Source organism: Pinus tabuliformis, chromosome 2_2, assembly GCF_031772625.1.
Source record: "Pinus tabuliformis cultivar Carrire ecotype Pingquan chromosome 2_2, CPIR1, whole genome shotgun sequence".
Lineage (NCBI taxonomy): Eukaryota > Viridiplantae > Streptophyta > Pinopsida > Pinales > Pinaceae > Pinus > Pinus tabuliformis.
In genome coordinates, this window is record NC_142300.1 from 651,189,432 (window position 1) to 651,210,068 (window position 20,637).

The 20,637-nt window shown below is 31.6% G+C and overlaps 1 protein-coding gene across 1 annotated transcript; it reads left to right on the forward strand.

Annotated features, from left to right (window-relative positions):
* The first annotated feature begins 10,908 nt into the window (after positions 1-10,908).
* On the forward strand, positions 10,909-12,760 carry LOC149194299 (short-chain dehydrogenase reductase 2a-like). Its single transcript, XM_089407453.1, has 2 exons — positions 10,909-11,251; positions 11,818-12,760. The coding sequence occupies exons 1-2, from the start codon at positions 11,007-11,009 to the stop codon at positions 12,641-12,643; spliced, it is 1,071 nt and encodes a 356-aa protein (XP_089263579.1). The 5' UTR covers positions 10,909-11,006; the 3' UTR covers positions 12,644-12,760.
* The last annotated feature ends 7,877 nt before the right edge of the window (positions 12,761-20,637 follow it).

Genomic DNA, 20,637 nt, shown 5'->3' on the forward strand with positions numbered 1-20,637 from the left:
AGAACCCATCCTTGGTTAAGCCACCTGATGGTGTACAGTTGTGGGTGTGTTGTGGTTAGTAGTCCCAGCCGCTTCATGACCTCTACTGCAATGAGGTTCTTTTGGCTCCCGTTGTTGACAATGAACTATAGCAGGGAACCATTTACCCACATATGGCAATGGAAGATACACTCCTCCTCCTCTAGATCTTTGGGTTCCTCCTTTTGGATCTTTGTGGTGGCGACAATGGCATTGGGCTCTGCATCAATAATATGCTTCCCTTTTTCATTCCCCTTGTCGGGTTCTAACTCAGAGTTGGAACATGCATCTAATTGTGAAGCCTTCAAGTCGACCACCAGCCACTTCTTGGCTCGGCACTCACTTGTGTTGTGGGTGGAGCTCTTATGGAACTCACACCACTTTCCTGTGTCCTTCTTCGGCTTTGCAGTGTTTTCCTTTGCTTGTGGCCTTGGCAGGTTGTCCTGGGCCATCCCAACTTGGCTTTGTCCTTTGTTCTTCGGTTTGGTGGAACCATTCCCTTGCTTTAGATTCACAGATCCAAAGTCTCTCTTCTTCCATTTAAACTTCTGCTCAATCTTGATGGTGTATCGGTACATCGTGTCAAGAAAGGAGATGTCTAGGAACTCCATCTTGTCCTAGATGTATGTATCTAGGAAACTACAGTACTTGAGTACCAAATGTTTCTCAGAATCCTTTATACCCAACTTCATGCAAAGGGCATGAAAAACATTGATAAACTTTGACACATCTTGGTCCCTTCCCTACTGTAGCATGGTCCACTTTATGTATTTGTCCTCGTAGCTCCTGATAGGGTAGTACTACTCCTTAATGGCATCCCGGAATGAATTCCAAGTGGGAGCGTCTAAAAATAGTGAGGTCGTACTTTCATCCTTCTACTCACAATAGGTTTCCCACCAATTCTTGACGTGAGGGTCAGCTTTGAGAAGAGAAAAAGTAATCTTTTCTGAGCTCAAAAAATCATGAACAGAAAAATATCCTTGTAGCAAATTCAACCATTTATCTGTGATGTCTACATCTATTTGGCCCTCAAATATGGGAATGCTAAAGTTTACTTATACCTTAAAAGGTGTGGAGCCTGCAGAGTGCCTGTTGGATGTGGATGCGCCAATGGTGGGCAACCGTTGAAGGATCTGGGAAAATTTATCCATCATCGCGTTCCTTTATTTCTCGAAGACCTCCTCGAGCAATATTTTGATAGGATCTCATGCTCCCTCATCTTTCTTTTCTCCCACCATGGGAGGCCGTTGGGATTTATGAAGCTGGTCTTGCAAAGGTTCGACCAGTTCAAGCCCTAACTCCTTATATCCCGACCTCGTTGGGGACATGCAAATAAAAACAAAGAAAAAGCAAACCGCTCTGATACCACTGATCCGAATTTAAATTAGAACACAACAAATTACAGATATAACCATAAATACATAGATGTAGCATAAATAACACTTCCTTTCATTAATATCAAATATTGAAATATGCTTACAAACAAAATGGAAATGAGACTAGCTCGGGAAATGATAGCTTATCTCTGAGAAGCGATGTGGCGGCTACATGCCTCTGAACTGAGTTACAGTGAGGCTCAAGGGCCTTTTTATTATTGAACAATAAGAGAAAACCCTAAACAACCAAAATCCTAACTCAAGGAGATGCAACACCAAGATTTTATGGGCCCCGTTGGGGTTAGTTGGGCAGCCAACTTCCTGGGGTTGTAACTTGGTCATATTATCTATGTTTGACACGCATGATACCTTGTTGGAAAGATGTCTCTGAGGACTACAAATGAAAATGCAATTTCATTTTAATCGCCTAGAGGAATATTGCCAAAAAAACGTCGTTTATGGCCTCAAAACGACTCGAAAGTTTAGGACCCGAATAATTTCCAAAAATAGTAAAATGTGCTACAATTAAGAAAATTGAAACACTGAAAGAAACAGTGGTGGGGTTCCAAGTGGAATAGGTGGTGGCCACCAATATCCACCTGGATCAATGGTTGATCATATGTGGGCTTTATATCCTTCATTATTTTCTAGTTCAAGAAAATGAGATTTACGTATATGTATATGTATATGTATATGTATATGTATATGTATATATGGACGTTTTTGTAAATGTTGCAATGAGTTGTGTTATAAAGCTCCAATAAGCTATATGATTGTCATGTTTTTTATGTTGGTCATGGTTTGATATTGTTTTTCATTTTAAATGCTGCATCGAGCTATGGTATAAAGCTCCATGAAAAGTATGTGTTTTTCTCAGCGGTTTGCTGGAAATAAGTGTCATTGAACACCAAGGACTGTGTTCCCCTAAGGGGGAGGGGTTTGTAATAGCCCCGGGTTGATTTTCTATGTAAATAAAAAAATAAAAACAAGGTCATGGGACACATATTCCAAGATGAATGTTGGGAAAAACATAGCGATAGGGATCACTTGTGATTAATTAATGGCTATGGAAATTGGCAAAGGCATAGTGCCAATAATTGGTATTTTATTTATGAAAACAAAGGAAAATATGAGAAAATGGAGATGAAGGGTCGCATATTTGCATGAGAGGAAAAATGAAGGAAAAATGAAGAAAATAGAGGCCTCAATGATAAAAAGGCTCCTGAGGATCAATTCACAATGTTTTGTTAGTTTAGTTTTCGATCTCTCTTCTATTATCTCATTCTCTCAAACTCTTGCACACTTAGATCATTCTTGGAGCATGATTGGAGCAATATAGTATTAACTTGGATTTGGATAAAGAAGGCAAAAGAAAATAAGGAAAGTGTAACATAATAGTTGGATCAGTAGTTACAGTTGGATTTCTTTGTAGGTAACATGTTGCATGTGTGTTTTCCTTCATGATTTATGGATGCATGGTGTATGCATGTGATTATGTCATTATGTGTTGTCATTGGCATGGAGAATTTCCTGGATTGGCAATGATTTTAGCCTTGCCTTTCCATTTCCTAAATAGCCACGGTGTTGTGGGTTTCCCATTTGATGGTTTTCTAGTTGGTGCTTATAACTCCTTATCGCTTTGGGTTGGAACAAACCCTCTAGAAGCCTTGGAACAACTTGGGTTGAGTTACTAGTCCTAGAGCCTAGGTTAGGACAAACCCTTTGGAGCCCTTGGTGGCTTGAGTTACTAGTCCTTGGAGCCAGGTTGGAAAAATGATCTAGATCCCTAGAATGATGTGGGTTGAGTAACTAGTTCTTGAGCCCTAGACAACTTGGGTAGAGACTAATATAGTTGGTGCTAGTGATGCCCGGCCATGAGGTGGAATCGTTGGTTGAGGATTGAGGTGTTTTGGCCTCTGGAAGCCCTGGTTTGGTTTTGTTTGGTTTATTCCATGAGATCCCACATTTACACTTCGAATATGGTGTGAGGTTGATTGACTGAAAGAGAGATTCGGTTCACACACTCTATGGTCGGGTGGTACATGGAAGTCCCTGACTTGGTTGGCATTATCGTATGTTAATAAGATTTATTCTTCTATGATGATTCATGTATAATTGTTGGCATTATGTTGGTGAAATTAGGGTTGGATTGCCATGGTTTATATGCTAGTTATTTTCTGGTTATATGTTGTTCATATAATGTGTATCTTCTATGACTGTTCTCATGAATTTTTTAGCTATTGGTCAGTTAATGAATGTATTGACTAATAAGTGGTGTTGCATCTATGTGGAGAGCGTACAGGGCCTTCTCGGTGATTCTCTGGTGAAATTATTTAATTAATGAACATATATGTATTTATAACCTACAGGTACTATGTACACAAAGTGTTTGTATAAATGAGTAATTTGGACCTCCAACTTCCTAGGGTCATAACTTTGGCATACGATCTCTATTTGACTATTATAATACCTCATTTTGTAGATCTTTGTGAGGAGGCCAAAAATAGATTAGAATTTAACGTTATAACCTTTTTAGTCTCTCCAATTTCCCTAAAAAATGTCATTTAGGTCCTCAAAATGGCCTTTGAAGTTTAGAACCCAAAAACCTACCAAAAATAGAAATTTCTGTTAAATTTTAAGTAGACAAAACTAAACAAAATAATGTTCGGTCAATTTGGGCAGATGATAGTGTGATTATGTGTCGTTGGGTGGTTGCATCTAGTTCTAAACATATGGACCCTATTTTCCATAAGTGCATCTTAGAAATTGGGTCTCGCATAGTAACTCTCATCTTCGTGTTTACCCTAGTGAGCAAGTTAAAGTGGGTAAATATGTGTCGAGGTGGTTACAGGGTGGTATCAAAGCTTCCAGGTTCAAACATTAGGACTAGATGGGCTAGGTGTGATTGTTATGCATGCATGTTAGTTGTCAATATGTTAGTTATGCATGCATTACGATGGTCACTGTTATGGTCTTGTGTCATTATGATGTTGATGTTAAGACAATTTATACATTGATTTCAATATCTCTCTCTCTCTCTCTCTCTCTCTCTATATATATATATATATATATATATATATATATATAGAGAGAGAGAGAGAGAGAGAGAGAGAGAGAGAGAGAGATATGGTATGTTTGCAGGAAGAAGATCAGAGATGACAAGAAAGATGGTGGATTAAAATTCATGTGACTCTCCTTATAGAACAAATGAGCAACAAAGAGATGAGTACTCTCCTAACATAACAGATAGCTTGAGAAGTTTAAGGGAGGAAATTAGAATTTGCAAAACATGTAATGACAGGATCATTCAGTCATATGAAAATCTTGCCAAAACTCAAGAAAATAAAGAAGAAGTTAATGCAGTGATCCTTCGAAGTTTATCAGATTTTTAGAGACATGGACAACCACGAATGAATGATGAACAAGAGGAAAGGACAAATGGGACATATGGTAGCAAGTTTCATGGAGGGCACAGGTCAGATACAGTTGGCATAGTTAAAGGTGGTAGATGGATGGATACACCTGATGGGAGAGGTAGTGGTTATGGATTCTATTCTAGTTCTAGATTAGAGAGACAACATGGTCATCACCCTTATCATCCTTACAAGAAGAGTGAGAAGCAGTACTTGTTGGATGAGTTCAAGAAATCCAAGCCTCCTATCTTTGATGGAGAGTTGAAAAAACCAGAAGATACAGAACCATGGCTTCTTGGCATGAAGAAGTTCTTTGAGTTGCATGATTATATAGAGAACATGAAGGCCAAGATAATTATTCTCAGTCTCAGAGGGAAAGAGGACATCTAGTGGGAAGATGTGAAGTGTGTTAAGGGTATCGAGATAGAGGCGTTGAGTTGGCATGAATTCAAGAGAATTTTCAAGAAGAAGTACTTGTTGGAGAAATATTATGATGGTAAGGCTAAGGAGTTCTATGAGTTGAAGATGGGATCTATGATATATGAAGAATATATGACTAAGTTTGTGGAGTTGTTAAGGTATGTTCCATATCTTAAGGATGAAAAGATGAAGGTCCAAAAATTCGTTCGTGGATTTCCATTAGGATTTAAACATCAGATTGAGTATGATGAGCATTGGTCATTGGAGGAAGTCATTAGGAAGTTGAATTATTGTTATGAGCAGTTTAAGACCTTATGGTGCCATAAAGGTAGAGGAAGATTTCAAAGTCTCACCCAAACCAGCATAGTTGTAACTACCATACTTGTATCATCAAATTATGGAAACCATGGAATAATGAAGAGCCCTTCTTTAACCCAAAATTGAGACCCTTCATTAAGGACATATTCCAGGTCTTTCTATGGATCAAATTGCATAATAAAGCAACCTTTTGAAAACAAATATATGTCACAAGTGGTTGTCCAAGTGGGAAAAAAAACACTGGTGTAAATTGTCATATTGTGGCCAAAAGCCATTAAAACTACAAATAATAGCCTTTGATTGGAGAGCATAAAGGAGAGAGTTTACCTTTGGAACATTAAATTCCATGATTGCAGCTTGTTCTATTTGCTCAACAATATAGGTTCCAGGAATATTTTAAACCAAATCAGCTAGGTTGGAGACCTTTCCCTTCACCGCATCCTTATAGGGACTTGGAGTGTTTTGGGCCTGATTTGCACAAGAGCAAGCCTTTCCTTATGTCACATATTTATAGGAGACTGGTCCATTTGATTTCATAGACTCCAAAGCTCCACCTCGCAGCCTCAATTGCAGGACTATGGTTGATTTCCTTACGATTTCATAGTCCTTAATCTGTAGAGAGTCCTAAAGCAACTTTCCTTCATATAACAGACAATGATTTTTTGCAAGGATGCGTCATCTATTATGTATACATTACTTCAAGTTGTAAATTGTGTTTCAACTTCCTCTCCAGAAAAGGGAGGTCTTCCCACTTACATTTTTTATGAAAATGTGTTCAAATAAATTATTCCCCAACACTTCCTGTGGTACTTTATTCTCAAGTTTGATTGGTAGATTGAGCATATTTTGAAGAAACTTCTCCCTTTTTAAAACAAAAAACAAGGCCCTCACAAGCTGCAACACCCATAGGACAACATGCGCACAAGATACCTAAGTATGGGTGATGTGGTGACCAAAAGACAACCCTGAAGGGCTTGGTCATTGTTTCTCTCGCATAAGATCTAAAAAATAACCAGAGTAGTTGATTTCATTCGACTTATGTTGATCTCAAGCTTAAGGGGATATTGTTGGGCTTTGGAAACTTGCACTCTCAAAAACCATGAGTAAAAAAATACAGGAAAACAGCCTTTCCACCATGAAAAACACATGTTGATCTGTCTATTTTCACCCAGATGATAGTTAATGTTTGCAGCTCTTATCCATGGCATCCCATGAAGCAAATATCCATTGCAAATATCCATCCCATTTGATAGTTAATGTTTGCATCTCTTGTCCATGGCACCCCCACACAGCAAATCTCCATCGCAAATATCCATCCCATGACTGGCACTAGATGATGGGGAGAACATGAAAAAAAATAACCCTAGAAATCAACGTGAACTCCATTCTCGAGATTCTCCAATAAGAGTCATCATATTTTAGTTTTTTTTAATTTAAATATTTTAGTTTTTAAAAAGAATTATAAAAAAATAGTTTACAAGGTAACTTAATTCGTAATCATGGTTATGAGGTATTATATAAACCATGAATTTCAAGATTTAGAACAAAATAATAATAATATGATATACTTTACAACATAATTCCTTCTCTTTACAATATAACTACTTGCACATAAATACACAAATAGTAAAAATGATCGGTTTTCATAAATGAATATACTTCAAGAGTTTATAATCATATATTAATATAATTTTGAAATAGATAGATATTTATTATAGAGTGGTTAAAGGTGTTGCATTATTATATTTGAAATTTAAGAATAATATCACTTAGAAGTAAAAAAAATTTTGGTAAAAATCACATCATCATCATCATCAAGACAAGATGAAGAACCATATCTTGGCATCAAGTTAACTAGATGAAGAGAAAAAAATTAGGTGTGATCATATAATAGTTAGATTTGACTAAATAAATATTATTTATCAATAAATAATAATATTTTAATAAAAGAAAATCATTCTTAGAATATAGTTGTTAATATTAAATTGAGAAAAATAATTAATCAAAGGAAAAAATTTAATGAGATGAAGTAAAATAATATTTAGGTCAAATCTAAATAATCTAAACAGTAAAACAATTAATAAAATAAAAATAATATTTGGGTCCCACCAAAATAATCAAAACACTAAAACAATTAATAAAATAATATTTAGATCAAAAAAATTATTTCTAAAAACTTAAAAATAAATAAAATAATAAATAGTCAAACTTAAAAAAATTAAAATTAAAATTAAAAAATAAAAATGAAATAAATAATTAAATTAATAATGAAAAAAATAAAGTAATTAATCATTTATTAATAAGTAATCATTTTCCAGCCATAATTTTTATTAATATTATTTAACCTCTTTTCAATCTTTATTGCCTCTCTAACTTTACTTATCAATTAATTTATCATTAATTTTAAAATGTATAATAAAAAATAATATATATATGAACCATTTATCCATTCCATTCTTATTTATCATAATTATATTAATTAAACCTACTTACCTAAACAAATCTTCCATTAACTAATTGGATTTGGATCATGTTGAGCTCATAATTGCATTACTGAGATCATGTAATTGCATTATTTTTACTATACTTAAAATGGAGTTTGTTTTCCCCTTTTACGCTGGGGCTACTTTGAATTCTTACATCCAAGAGAGTTGAAAATTAAAATTATGATTCAGTGTCATATCATTTACATTCTTTTCCATTTTACAATAATGTATATCGCAAATAGATTTTTATTTTTGGAATGGTGGAAAAGAAATGGTTAGAGTTATAATTTTGAGTTATGTAATTTAAAAAGTTTTAAAAAGTTAGATTTATTTATTTATTTAATAATTCAATATTTTGAAAAATTAAAATTACAATTTTACAAAAAAAATTGTATTAATAAAAATTAATGAAAAACCAAAATATCTAATTGTTAAATTACATTATTTTATTATAATTTTAATTGCGAAAACTAAAAGTAAGACTCTTTTGGTGTGTAGAGTAGACTGTGACTATTGGGTGTAGAGGAGACGGTGACGAGGCATTCTATTAAAGCACTGTAATGTAAAGGTTAGTGAGTCGAAACTTTGTGGAGAAAATTCCATTTATACTAAGTGATTTTGAAAATGTAAACGTCTTTAGATCTTGACTACTCAAACAGTATATTAAACATACCAATCATCTTAAAACTCACATAACTTACCAAATGTCAATATTTATATATTGAATATCAATACTTGTATATTTATATTTATTGAATTCCATATAAATATAAATATTTATATATTTATATTTATTAAATTCCATATCAAATATCAATATTTATATATTTATATTTATTAAATTTCATAATTTACTAAAATATATATAATTTTTTACTAAAAAATTATTATATGATTTTTTCCTATTTCATTATTTAAACTATATTTTAAATTTTAAAGAACATTTAACGCTGCACAATCAACCCAAAAAAATACAAACAAAGTTCCCTTATTAACTTAATTCCTGAAAAAGCTACATGCCAACAAGGAAAATATCTCCTTATTAACTTAATTCCCGAAAAAGCAACCTATTGTTGATGACATTGTAATGTTTCCTTGTTGAATTGCAAAAAAGAATTCAATGTACTGACTTGGCATGGCTATGAAAAGTTAATTACTTTTAAATCAAAAATAATAAATGATCTTTCCTATTTAGGATTTTTACATAGTTAATATACATGGTTTTATAAAAAAATAAATAGTTTAAAATTATAAGGCTTTTCCAAAATAAAATAATCTTTCCTATTTAGGATTTTTACATAGTTAATATACATGGTTTTATAAAAAAATAAATAGTTTAAAATTATAAGGCTTTTCCAAAATAAAATAAAACATATGCAATATTAAAGAGGTCAGGTAACGCAGAGCATTAATAAAAAAATGTACTAACTGATTTATCTTTCCTATTCTTTGTTGTCCATGTGTGTGTTTGACAAATATGTATTTTAATAGTAAAACATATACACTCTTCAATATGGATTTACATAGATTTTAAAAAGTGTTATTTAGGGAGGTTATAAATTAGTTTGAAGATAAAGCATATACACTATTAAATATGTATTTAATAGTAAAACATATACATCTTTCAATATGGATTTACATAAATTTTAAAAGGTGCTATTTAAGGAGGTTATAAATTAGTTTAGAAATATTTTTTAATTGAAATTTGATAAGTTTTTTTTAAAATATTTGATTATAAGAAGATTTAAATTATTTTTTTTGGAAATAAATTTAACATTATTATAAATATTAAAATTTTAAATTTTAAAATTTAACAACTATAATTTAAATTTCTATCAAACTTTTAGAAAATCACACCAAAATTTTATTATTTTCTGAATAAATATATACCCTCTTATACTACTCTATTTTAAAGTGCATATATTCATACAACTATATTTCAAAGTGCATATATTCGTACAATACCACAGACGATGAGCCATACGTCAATGCATAATGCTGGTCGCTGAACCGGCCTGTCAATTCCATTTATTTCACATATTGTTATTATTCATCCAAATTTCATCAATTCCATTTATTTATAATTTTCTAAAAAAAATCGCGATTTTAAACGGTTAATAATACATCCTTTTATAAAAAAAAAAAATTCAAATAGCTTAAAATTATAATTTTCGAACTACTATCCTAAAAAGACTTATCCATAATAAAGCATATACACTATCCAATATGTATTTACATATTAGGACATATACACTCTTAAATATGGATTTACATAAATGTTAAAAGGTGTTTTCTTGTCAGGAGGTTATAAATTGATTTGGAAAGTTATTTTTTCTAAAATTTAGTGATTTTTTTATAAATCTAATCACATGTGTGTTTGAATCATTTTTATTTAGGGTAAAAATAGATTCAGTTCAGTATTATTAAAAAATCTTTACCATTCAAAAATTTTAAAATTTAATAACTATAATTTAAATTTTCCAAAATTTTACTTAAATTTTTAACAAAAATTATAACAAAATTTCTACTATTTTCTAAATAAATTTGTGTCCTTGATCGATTTCAAAGTGTACAATACCACAGTCGATGAGTCATACGTCGATGCTGGTGGTTGAACAGGCCAGTCAATTCCATTTTTCGTCCTTTCCCGTGGTGTTTGACTAAGTTTTTATCAGTTTTTGAAAGGCTACCAATACTCTCTACAGATACTTTTTCAACCTTGAATGCATGCCGTCGTGAACAAAATTCAAAGATTAGGAAATGCGTATAGGCTGTCGTTTTAAATCAGGATTCTGTCTTATCATTTCCCTCGTGCCCTTCGACGAAATTGTAGTTATAACTTGTGGCTATAAATATGGTCATCACAGAAGGATACTCGCACTGAGCTGGCTCTTAAGTTGGGAGATCATTTCAGTAGCAATCTCTTTAGTGCTGTGTCTTTTGTGCACTTTCTCTTTCCTTTCCGAATCACAGTCATGTCGGCGCAACATCTAGGCGAGAGCACTCATAACCAGCATTCAACGGTGCGAGATAACGTGCCACATAGCAAAAGCAACGAAAATCCCATAGTGTTGATCAATACTGTTTCTGAATGCAGCGAGGATGGCCATTCTGTGATGCCCAATATCGTTTCAGAGGTTATTGAGAATGGGCATGGGCGTGTGCGGGAGCCGGTCATTATTTCAGAAAGCAATGAGAATGGACACGCATCCTTTAGAAGGTAAGATTCAAGATTCAAGATCTGCTGATCACTCTTTTTGAACTCTTTAAAAAATAGTTGTGCTTTTGTAATCCCACAAGCTGTCGAATTAGTCTGGATCATATTTTGCTACACAGTATTTGCGTTGTGTCTCTTTTACTTTGTTGGCGCAAGATTTCTGCTGGTGATAAATTGCTTAATTTCAATCACATATCTGGTTAATAAGACCTTCTAAAGGTTTATGACGGGTTTCAAACATAGTTACCAAGTTCGGCAGCATCCGCCAAAAAAAATCGAAAATTCTTGAATACTATTCGATTCATTTAATAATTCGTTAAGTTTAGTACAGTACGCATTTTTTTGAAGAGTAAAAATTAAGATGTATATTATCTATTTTTTTTTCAACGTTGAATTTACAGTGTCGAATTTGATAACTATGGTTTCAAATACATGTCTATATAAATTTGGTAACTATGGTTTCAAATACGTATCCATGTATTAACTAGCTTTGTCGTTGGAGAGTTACTAGAATACATGAGATTTTACCGCATGTTGCCTAACGTAAAATTGCTTTGCCTGATATATAGGTTGGAAGGCAAAGTAGCAATTATTACGGGAGGTGCGCGAGGGATCGGCGAAGCTGCTGTTCGGCTTTTTGTAAAACACGGTGCAAAAGTTACAATAGCCGACATCGATGACACTGCAGGCGGAAAGCTCTCCAAATCTTTGGCTCCTGCTGCAATTACGTACGTGCACTGCGATGTGAGCAGAGAGGAGGATGTGGCCCACCTTGTGAACATAACAGTTGCCAAGTACGGGAAACTTGATATCATGTACAATAACGCAGGAATCCTTGGCGGGCAGAAGAAACGCAAGAGCATAATGGAGTTTGATGCAGAGGAGTTCGATAGAATAATGAGTATTAATGTTAAAGGAGTGGGGCTTGGAATGAAACATGCAGCACGAGTCATGGTTCCCAGAAGAAAGGGGTGCATTATTTCTACTTTAAGTGTTGCAGGTGTTCTGGGAGGACTTGGACCTCATGCATACACGGCATCTAAGCATGCCATCATCGGGTTAACAAAGAATGGTGCATGTGAACTAGGAAAATATGGGATTCGGGTGAACTCAATTTCTCCCTTTGGAGTTGCAACGTCTATGATGATAAATGCTTGGAGCGAATACGATGCAGAAAATGTAGAAGAGATGTTAAAGGATGATCTCGAACATCGCAAGCAGAAAATAGAAGAGCTGGTTGGAAGCTTGGCAAATTTAAAGGGCCCAACTCTTCGAGCCAAGGATATAGCAGAAGCAGCCCTGTATCTTGCCAGCGATGATTCGCAGTATGTAAGCGGCCATAATTTAGTAGTGGATGGAGGTGTTACAAACGTTAATAACTGTATTCGTCTGTGACCTACTTCCAAACAATTTGTCTCTCATTTCACGCACACTGTTTTCACCAATCTTGATTAATGTAAGGAGTTTGGACTCCACAAGGGTTCGTACTGAAAGTTGACTTGCAAGAGCTAACACTTGTGTGATGGAAGTTGACTGGAAAGAGCCTTATCTGACATTCGTTTAATGATTTATTTTTGTGAAACTGCTTGTAGTTTAACTAATTCACTGAAAGTTGACGTTGACTGGGAAGAGCTAATACTTGCCATGGAAGTTGATTGGAAAGAGCCTTATCTTACATTCGTTTACTGATCTATTTTTGTGAAATTGCTTGTAGTTTAACTAATTTTAAAATGCAAGGTTTTATGGCATGTATTTAATTATTGTAGATTTTTTGGGTAAGGAATTTTAATATTATTAGTTTAGTTTTATCTTAATTTTGGATTTACTAGAGATTTTTCGAGGTGCAGAGATTTGAACTTCAGAGATTTGATCTTTCTCACAGGTTGATAGATCTGGAATTAAAATAGATCTAGATTGGTTTAATAATTAATTTTATTTTTTCTTTTAATTTTTACTTTTTATATAATTTTACTAAGTCAAAATGTTTTAACTAATAATTTTCTTTTTTATTTTTATTTTTATGCAATTTGATTTGGTCAAAATGTTTAGGTAAGATAATATAACATGACATTACAACATCTATTCCATACTAGGAAATAAGAGATGGTTTTGGGCATGTGGTATTGATGAGTCATCATATTGGACCATGGTATGGTATGGTTAATAATATCTATGGTAAAGTGAGAGTGAATATCCATGGTTAAAAATCTTGTTATATTTTAAGTATTAATTTTTTATGTGGTTATTAATGAAATTTAAATATGATCGCAAAACTATTATTTTAATTCATATAATAAAATGGATGATATTTTTTAATGTGGTAAAGGTGTCGATAGATCTCAAAAGTAATTATAATTTATTGTTTTTAAGATTTAATAAAAAACTATTATAAAATTAAATATTTATAAAATATTTTGATTGTGAAATGATAGATGGTTTATGGGCATATTGTATTGATGAACCATGGTATTCACACATCGTATTGTAACAAAGTCTATTTACAAATTAATAATATATATGGAAAACATATTGTTATATTGTAAGTATTAAAGTTTCCATATATTTATTAATTAAAATTAAATATGGTTCTAGAATCATTATTTTATTTTATAAGATTAAATGGATCTTAACTTATTATTGTTACTTATAGGCTATATATTTTAATGTAATATATATGTTACTATTTTCTTTTATCTAAAAAAGTATTCATAATTTTATTAATAAAAACAAAATTACAATCTAGCAAATTGAATTTTATTATTTTTAACATTTTAAGAACACCATAACATGTCTCTTATACTAGGCTCCTATTATTTTTAACCTACATGCAAATATTTACTAATTTTTTTTATATATTATAAATTAAACACACTAATCTAATTCAAACCATTAAATTCAAATGTAAAAATATTTATAAATTTTCTTATATTATAACTACAAATCACTCTTATGCTACAGGGACACCTCACTACTCTACTAAATTGTAAAAAACCTCTTTACCAATAACACTTTATATATATATATATATACACAATTTACCCATAACACTTTATATATATATAAAGTGAAACCACCATCAAAATCAAAAAGCTTTCGTTTTGGGGAGTAATCTTTATCACCTCTTACATCCGCAAATACGGAGCCACTTTCAAAATCGTACAAAAATTACAAATAGGCCAGTTGGAAATATAAAGTACAAACATTGGGAGTCGGTGAGAGATCCATGTAACATTAGATTTTGACCAAATGAGAGTCCCAGCAGTTTCCTGCACTGGATTATGAGTATTAGTGGTACATTGTAAATAAGGTAAACCGAGTGTGTTGAACAATATGATGGGAAATATTTGTAAAAGTAATGACCGGAAAGACGTCAAGGACAGATGAAACTTTAAAATAATAAAATTTGTTTTTGAGTTTTATTGCCAAATAAATCGATGACTACATCAATTTTAGTGCACATATAAATTGATGAAAAACGAAGTGAAAAGGGTAATTTACCTACCAAAATTTAAAAATAATAAATATTTTCTTTTGACTTTTGGAGCAAGATAAGTGGATGACAAGACCTTGAGTTTTAGAGCAAGATAAATCGACAACAAGACCCTGTGATACGTAGCAAACAAATTCAATGGATTTTTTTTTTCTACGATGTGTTTGAATAAAATAAGTTTAAAAAAATATTAATTTCTTATAATATATTTATTTAAAATATATTATTGAATAAAATAAATTATTGTAAATTTTAATTATACTAATAAACAATTTAATTAAATAAAATAAATTGATTATTAAGAATACTAATCAGAATTATGAAAATAAAGTTGGATAAGAAGGAAAAAACGTTGGTGCTGGAATTTCAACATACTTTTGAGCCGTAAATAACTAAATCTTCAATGCAACTTATTTTTAGACGTAAATATTAAAAAATTGAACTTAAAGTGAGCAAGTTCATAATATATTTGGTTAAATAATAATATTAAAAAAATATTTTTAATTTATTTATATATATGTTAAAAAATTAAATATTTAAATTCAAAATTTATTTGTGTACATAGATATTGTAAATATAGATATGATGATTTCATATATATATACAAACATTATTTTCATGTAAATATCATATTTATAATGTTACATGCAAAGTACTTATTATTCAACTCAATAAAATAACTTTTATATAAGTTATGAAAAATGAATGTAGCATGATTAACACATTCATACGTTTAATAATATTGTTATAAATTCATGATATCATAGATTCACTAAGCATAAATAAATGGTACAAATTCATGATATCATAGGTTTATTAAGCATAAATAATAGTACCATTTAACTTGTGAGAGATAAGTCCTTACTAGCTCTATTAATGTGCAACTAAATTTATACAAGGAGGTGACCCTTGGTTTCAATGTCTAAAGGTCCCTTCATATTCTCCTACTTTATTTATTTACAAATTTTATTACAAAAATACCAAATGATTATGTTCAACATTCCCTCCTTTAAGTCAAAGGGGTGTTTGTGATCCAATTGCATATAGATGGCCACCCACTTCTTCTACTGACTCAATGGTTGTCTATATTTTTGGAAGTTTTTCTATGACATTTTAGGTCCCAAACTTGTAGGGTCTTTTTGAGGCCTTGAATGATGTTTTTTGGAAATAGCATAGGCCACATGTTGCCATAGAATCCCCCTGGCCATGGCCAAAATTTGTAGTCCTTGGACAGATCTTTCCAATAAGCTACTATGTTCATTAGATAAACATTGTATGCACAATTTTTCCCTAAGGAAATTAATTTACCAACTAACCACCTCGTGGGATTGCAAACCATTAGGCACTTCATATTATATGGTTAGGGTTTTGGACCTCTACAATTCTTTCTTTATGTTAAAACACCATCATTTTGGCCTCTTATAATAGATTTTGCAAATGCATATAGCTAACATCTCTCTCCCTTAAGAGATAGCTTCCATAATTCTGACCAATTTGTGTTCTGAGATATTCTATTATTTACTTATAAATAGAAGTTGGGCTTTTACTATATTATTGTTTTCTCTTCTATATTTGTTTGTGTATTCCATTTCCTTTCTTTAGTTTCCTTCCGTTCTTATTCTATTATTTACTTATAAATAGAAGTTGGGTTTTTACTATATTATTATTTTCTCTTCTATATTTGTTTGTGTATTCCATTTCCTTTCTTTAGTTTCCTTCCGTTCTTTGTACAACCTGGATTATTCCATTTCCTTTCATTCTTTGTGCAACTTGGATTATTCCATTTCCTTTCTTTCTTTTCCTTTCATTCTTTGTACAACCTGGATTATTCCATTTCCTTTCATTCTTTGTACAACCTAGATTATTCCATTTCCTTTCCTTCCTTTCCTTTCATTCTTTGTACAACCTAGATCAGTTTGTGAGCTCAAGCATCATTATGATATTTTCAAAGGTTTCCCTTTAGACTACTTTGCTGCAATTTGCTCATTTGTGGAAAACTTTCTTAAAACAAATAATATTGGTCTCTACATGCTATCAAATCAAATGATACTTTGTGATGATATGTTTAGTTCAATCATAGAATCTAGGATTCTTGGCCAACTTCATTACACGAGTATTGTCAACTAGAGGAGGAGAGGAGTATAATTCACTTGTTTCACCAACAAATATTCATGTATTTCCTTAATCCACACAATCTTCTTTGTTTCTTCAATAACTATCACATATTCTGTTTTTGTTGTGGAATTTACTAAAATTGACAATTTGCATTACCTCCAAAAAAACAACTATGGATCCTCGATCCAAAACTAACTCATTAATTGACTTGAAGTTAAGACATCATTTTCTTTGTTTCTAACAAATTTTAAATTTAAATATTCAAACCAACTAAATTCATATAAATTTAAATATTCAAACAAACTAAATTCATATAAGTGTAAATATTTGAGTACAAAATCTTGAATTTTTTCAAATTTATTTATCGATTTATTTATTTCTCTCGAAACTACTTATAATTTAATTTAAATATTTGAGCCAATCTGGAAATCTGACCTCCAGCTAGCCATTCCCCCCCCCTCCGTCCATTATGGCTCTCCTTCATATCCAGATTCACTCACCATGGGGTCCTCCAAATTGGCACCAAGGATGAACTAATCTGGTCCACCAGCAACTCAATTCACCCCATCACTGTCCGGAACCTTTACTCTGTTTTAACTGCTGCTTTACCTCCTCTTCCTTCTGTCTTTCCTATCATTCTTTGGAGAGCCCCCTGCCCTCTCAAATCCATTCTCTTTTCATGGCTCCTCTTCTCTAACAAGAATCTCACCTGGGATGTTCTACAAAAGAAAGGATGGTTTGGGCCCGGTAGATGTCATCTTTGTCACGTGGCATTGGAATCGAACTTCCATATGTTCTTTCAGTGCACCGCATCCTCTGCTCTCTGGTATGAACTCTCCTGCATCTTCGGTTTTCCTCACAAGTTGTTTTCTTCTGTACAGGAAGCTTTCTCCTGGTGGGGTACCCAATGCCCAATCTGGCAGGTTCTTTACATTACTACTTGTTGGAATATCTGGAAGTGGCGGAATTGGCGCATCTTTCAGGACTGCCCCCTTCCACTTTTCTCCATTCTTCCTATTATTCGGGGGTCCTTGCCTGCTCCGCCCTAACCTAGGCTCTTTTGGCGTCTTCATTTCTGCGTCATATCACATATAGACTTTTTTCATACATATCTGTTGATTCTGAATCTTCTCTACCTATCTGCATTATCCTGGGTAGATCTTTCAGCACTATCGGACTTTTTTGCATGCACTCCTGGCTTCATCAGTTTTGGATGACAATGTATGCTTCTATTTCGTTATGTTTGTTATATATGGTATTGCACGTTATGCTTTGGTTCCTGGCTGAGGCTTTCAGCCTTCATTGTATATCTGGAACAATATATATTATCTTGACCTGCGGCATCTGGCCCAACTGTATCCACGATCTTTATATCATCTTAATATAATATATTCAGCTTTTTCTCTCTGAAAAAAAAGGTATGCTTTCAAGTATTAAAGGAAAAGCTTTCGTTCTGGGGGAGGAATGAACTGGGAGCCATCTTCAAAATGAGATAAAAATTTCAAATGGGTTGTCTTTAACTATTACAGAAAAAGCTTTTGTTCGGTGGAGGAATCTCAATGCCTCCTACTATGGCGAACACGGAGCCACCTTCAAAATCAAATAAAAATTACAAATAGGCTGGTTGGATATATAAAGTACAAGCATGGGGAATCGGTGAATTTTACAAGCATTGGGAGTCGGTGAAAAACCCATGTAACATATATCGATAATAGACATTAGTATTTTGAACAAACGAGAGTTCGAGCAGTTTCCAATGCTGAATTAGGATTACTAGTATCATTAGTACATTGTAAATATGTAAACCTCGTGTTGCTGAACAATTATGGAATCAGAAATAATATTAGAAGTAACCAATTGATGAAACAGGTGAAAGAGGTTACTGAGATTAAATTTAACAAGGCGGAAAAAGGTTATTGACAAATTAAATTTAAAAAATATAATAGGTAGTTTTGTTGTTGAGTACTTGTTTGATGCATAAAGTAATTGATAGCAGAAATTATTTTATCTAAAATAAAAAATTTTACAGGTTGTTAATTAGTACTTATCTCATGCATAAATAATTGATAGCATAAAAATTTAAGTCATATCCATGAATAAAAATATTAACGTTCTTTAATTATTAAATTTTGTAATTTGCAATGTTCCATTTTGTAGGCAACATTATAATAGTTTAGATCTTCTTCAAATTTTGAATTTAATTTTCTACTTCAGAATATTAAAACAAACAGAATTGCTAAAATTTTTAACTAGGGAGATTTTTATAGCTGAATTCACAAAGTTAAGATTTTGTAAGTGTTTAGTTAAAACAATGAAATTTCGATTTTACATTAAAATCATTCATAACAAAATCTTCCACAATAAATGACATCAACTGACTTTTGTTTATTGTCTATATTCTTAAATGACTAATACATCTACAAATGCTTATAAGTCTTTACCTTGCATTATTCAACAACTTGATATTTTAAAGCCTTGTATGACTCTTGCACAAGCTGCCCATAAAAACAAATAGAATTGTTAAAATTCTTAAGTAGAGAGATTTTTATAGTTGAATTCACAAAGTTAAGATTTAAGTGTTGAGTTAAAACAATGAAATTTCGATTTTACATTAAAATCATTCATAACAAAAACTTCCACAATAATTGGCATCAATTGACTTTTGTTTGTTGTCTATATTCTTAAATAACTAATACATTTACAAATGCTTATAAGTCTTTACTTTGCATTATTCAACAACTTGATATTTTAAGGCCTTATGCATTATTCAACAACTTGATATTTTAAGGCCTTATGTGACTCTTACACAAGTTTCCCATAAAATCAAGATAGCTATTAAAAGTAGTAAAAATGTTTGAAAGGAAAACATTATATAATATTAAAGGAACACATGATTAATTATTAAAAGACATGTTGACTTAGGGGCATGCCAAAAAGCTATAAAATTTTATAATGGAGGAGACATTATTTTTTTTCTTATCAATACATTACATTATTTTGAAATATTTTGTTAGTAGAGAAATGAGTAATTAAGTTAAGTTTTAGGTATTTTATATTTTTACTGAAAAACAATAGTAAAATATTTATAAGTATTGGGAGACGTTAAGTTATTAATAGAATAATAGACAGACAATAAATGTAAAATTGACACTATAATATCAATTGCAATTTCTATGATTTTTTTCACATATATATAATCCAACTCAAATGTTGATCATTTATCTAATGAAGTTGTATTAATGTAGGAAGGGACTCAAATGCAGCAAAATTTTAGAGAAAAAACTTAGATTGCATTTAAAAAAAACTCTATATTGACATAGGAAGTGATAGAATATCACAAATGTACTTTTTTTTTTGTAGTTGTTGCACTGTTGCAATAGTATTAGAGTCTTAGTAGTAAAGCTTAAAAATATATTTTTATTAAAAATTTCCGATTATAAAAATATTTTATTTAAGTAATAACATAATAATTTTAAATACTTTTCTCTCTCTCTCTCTCTCTCTCTCTCTCTATATATATATATATATATATATATATATATACACACGCACTAAAAACAATATCATAAAATAAAAAAGTGATTCTTTTTTATTAATAATGTTTAATTTTAACTATTGAAATAAAAAATATTTTTTCCCTTATTCAAATTCAATTCTTACATAATATTATTAATTTTTTAATCCTTACACAACATTATTAATTTTTTAATTCATATATTATTATAGCATTATTAAGTCTATTGTATCTAAATCAATAAGACAAAATATTTATATTTCAAATTTA

What these genes read in the sequence shown, in the direction of transcription:
- LOC149194299 (XM_089407453.1), top strand. Translation starts at nt 11,007, where the DNA reads ATGTCGGCGCAACATCTAGGCGAGAGCACTCATAACCAGCATTCAACG. An exon ending in GGACACGCATCCTTTAGAAG is followed by an intron (nt 11,252 to 11,817) that starts GTAAGATTCAAG and finishes CCTGATATATAG; the next exon opens with GTTGGAAGGCAAAGTAGCAA.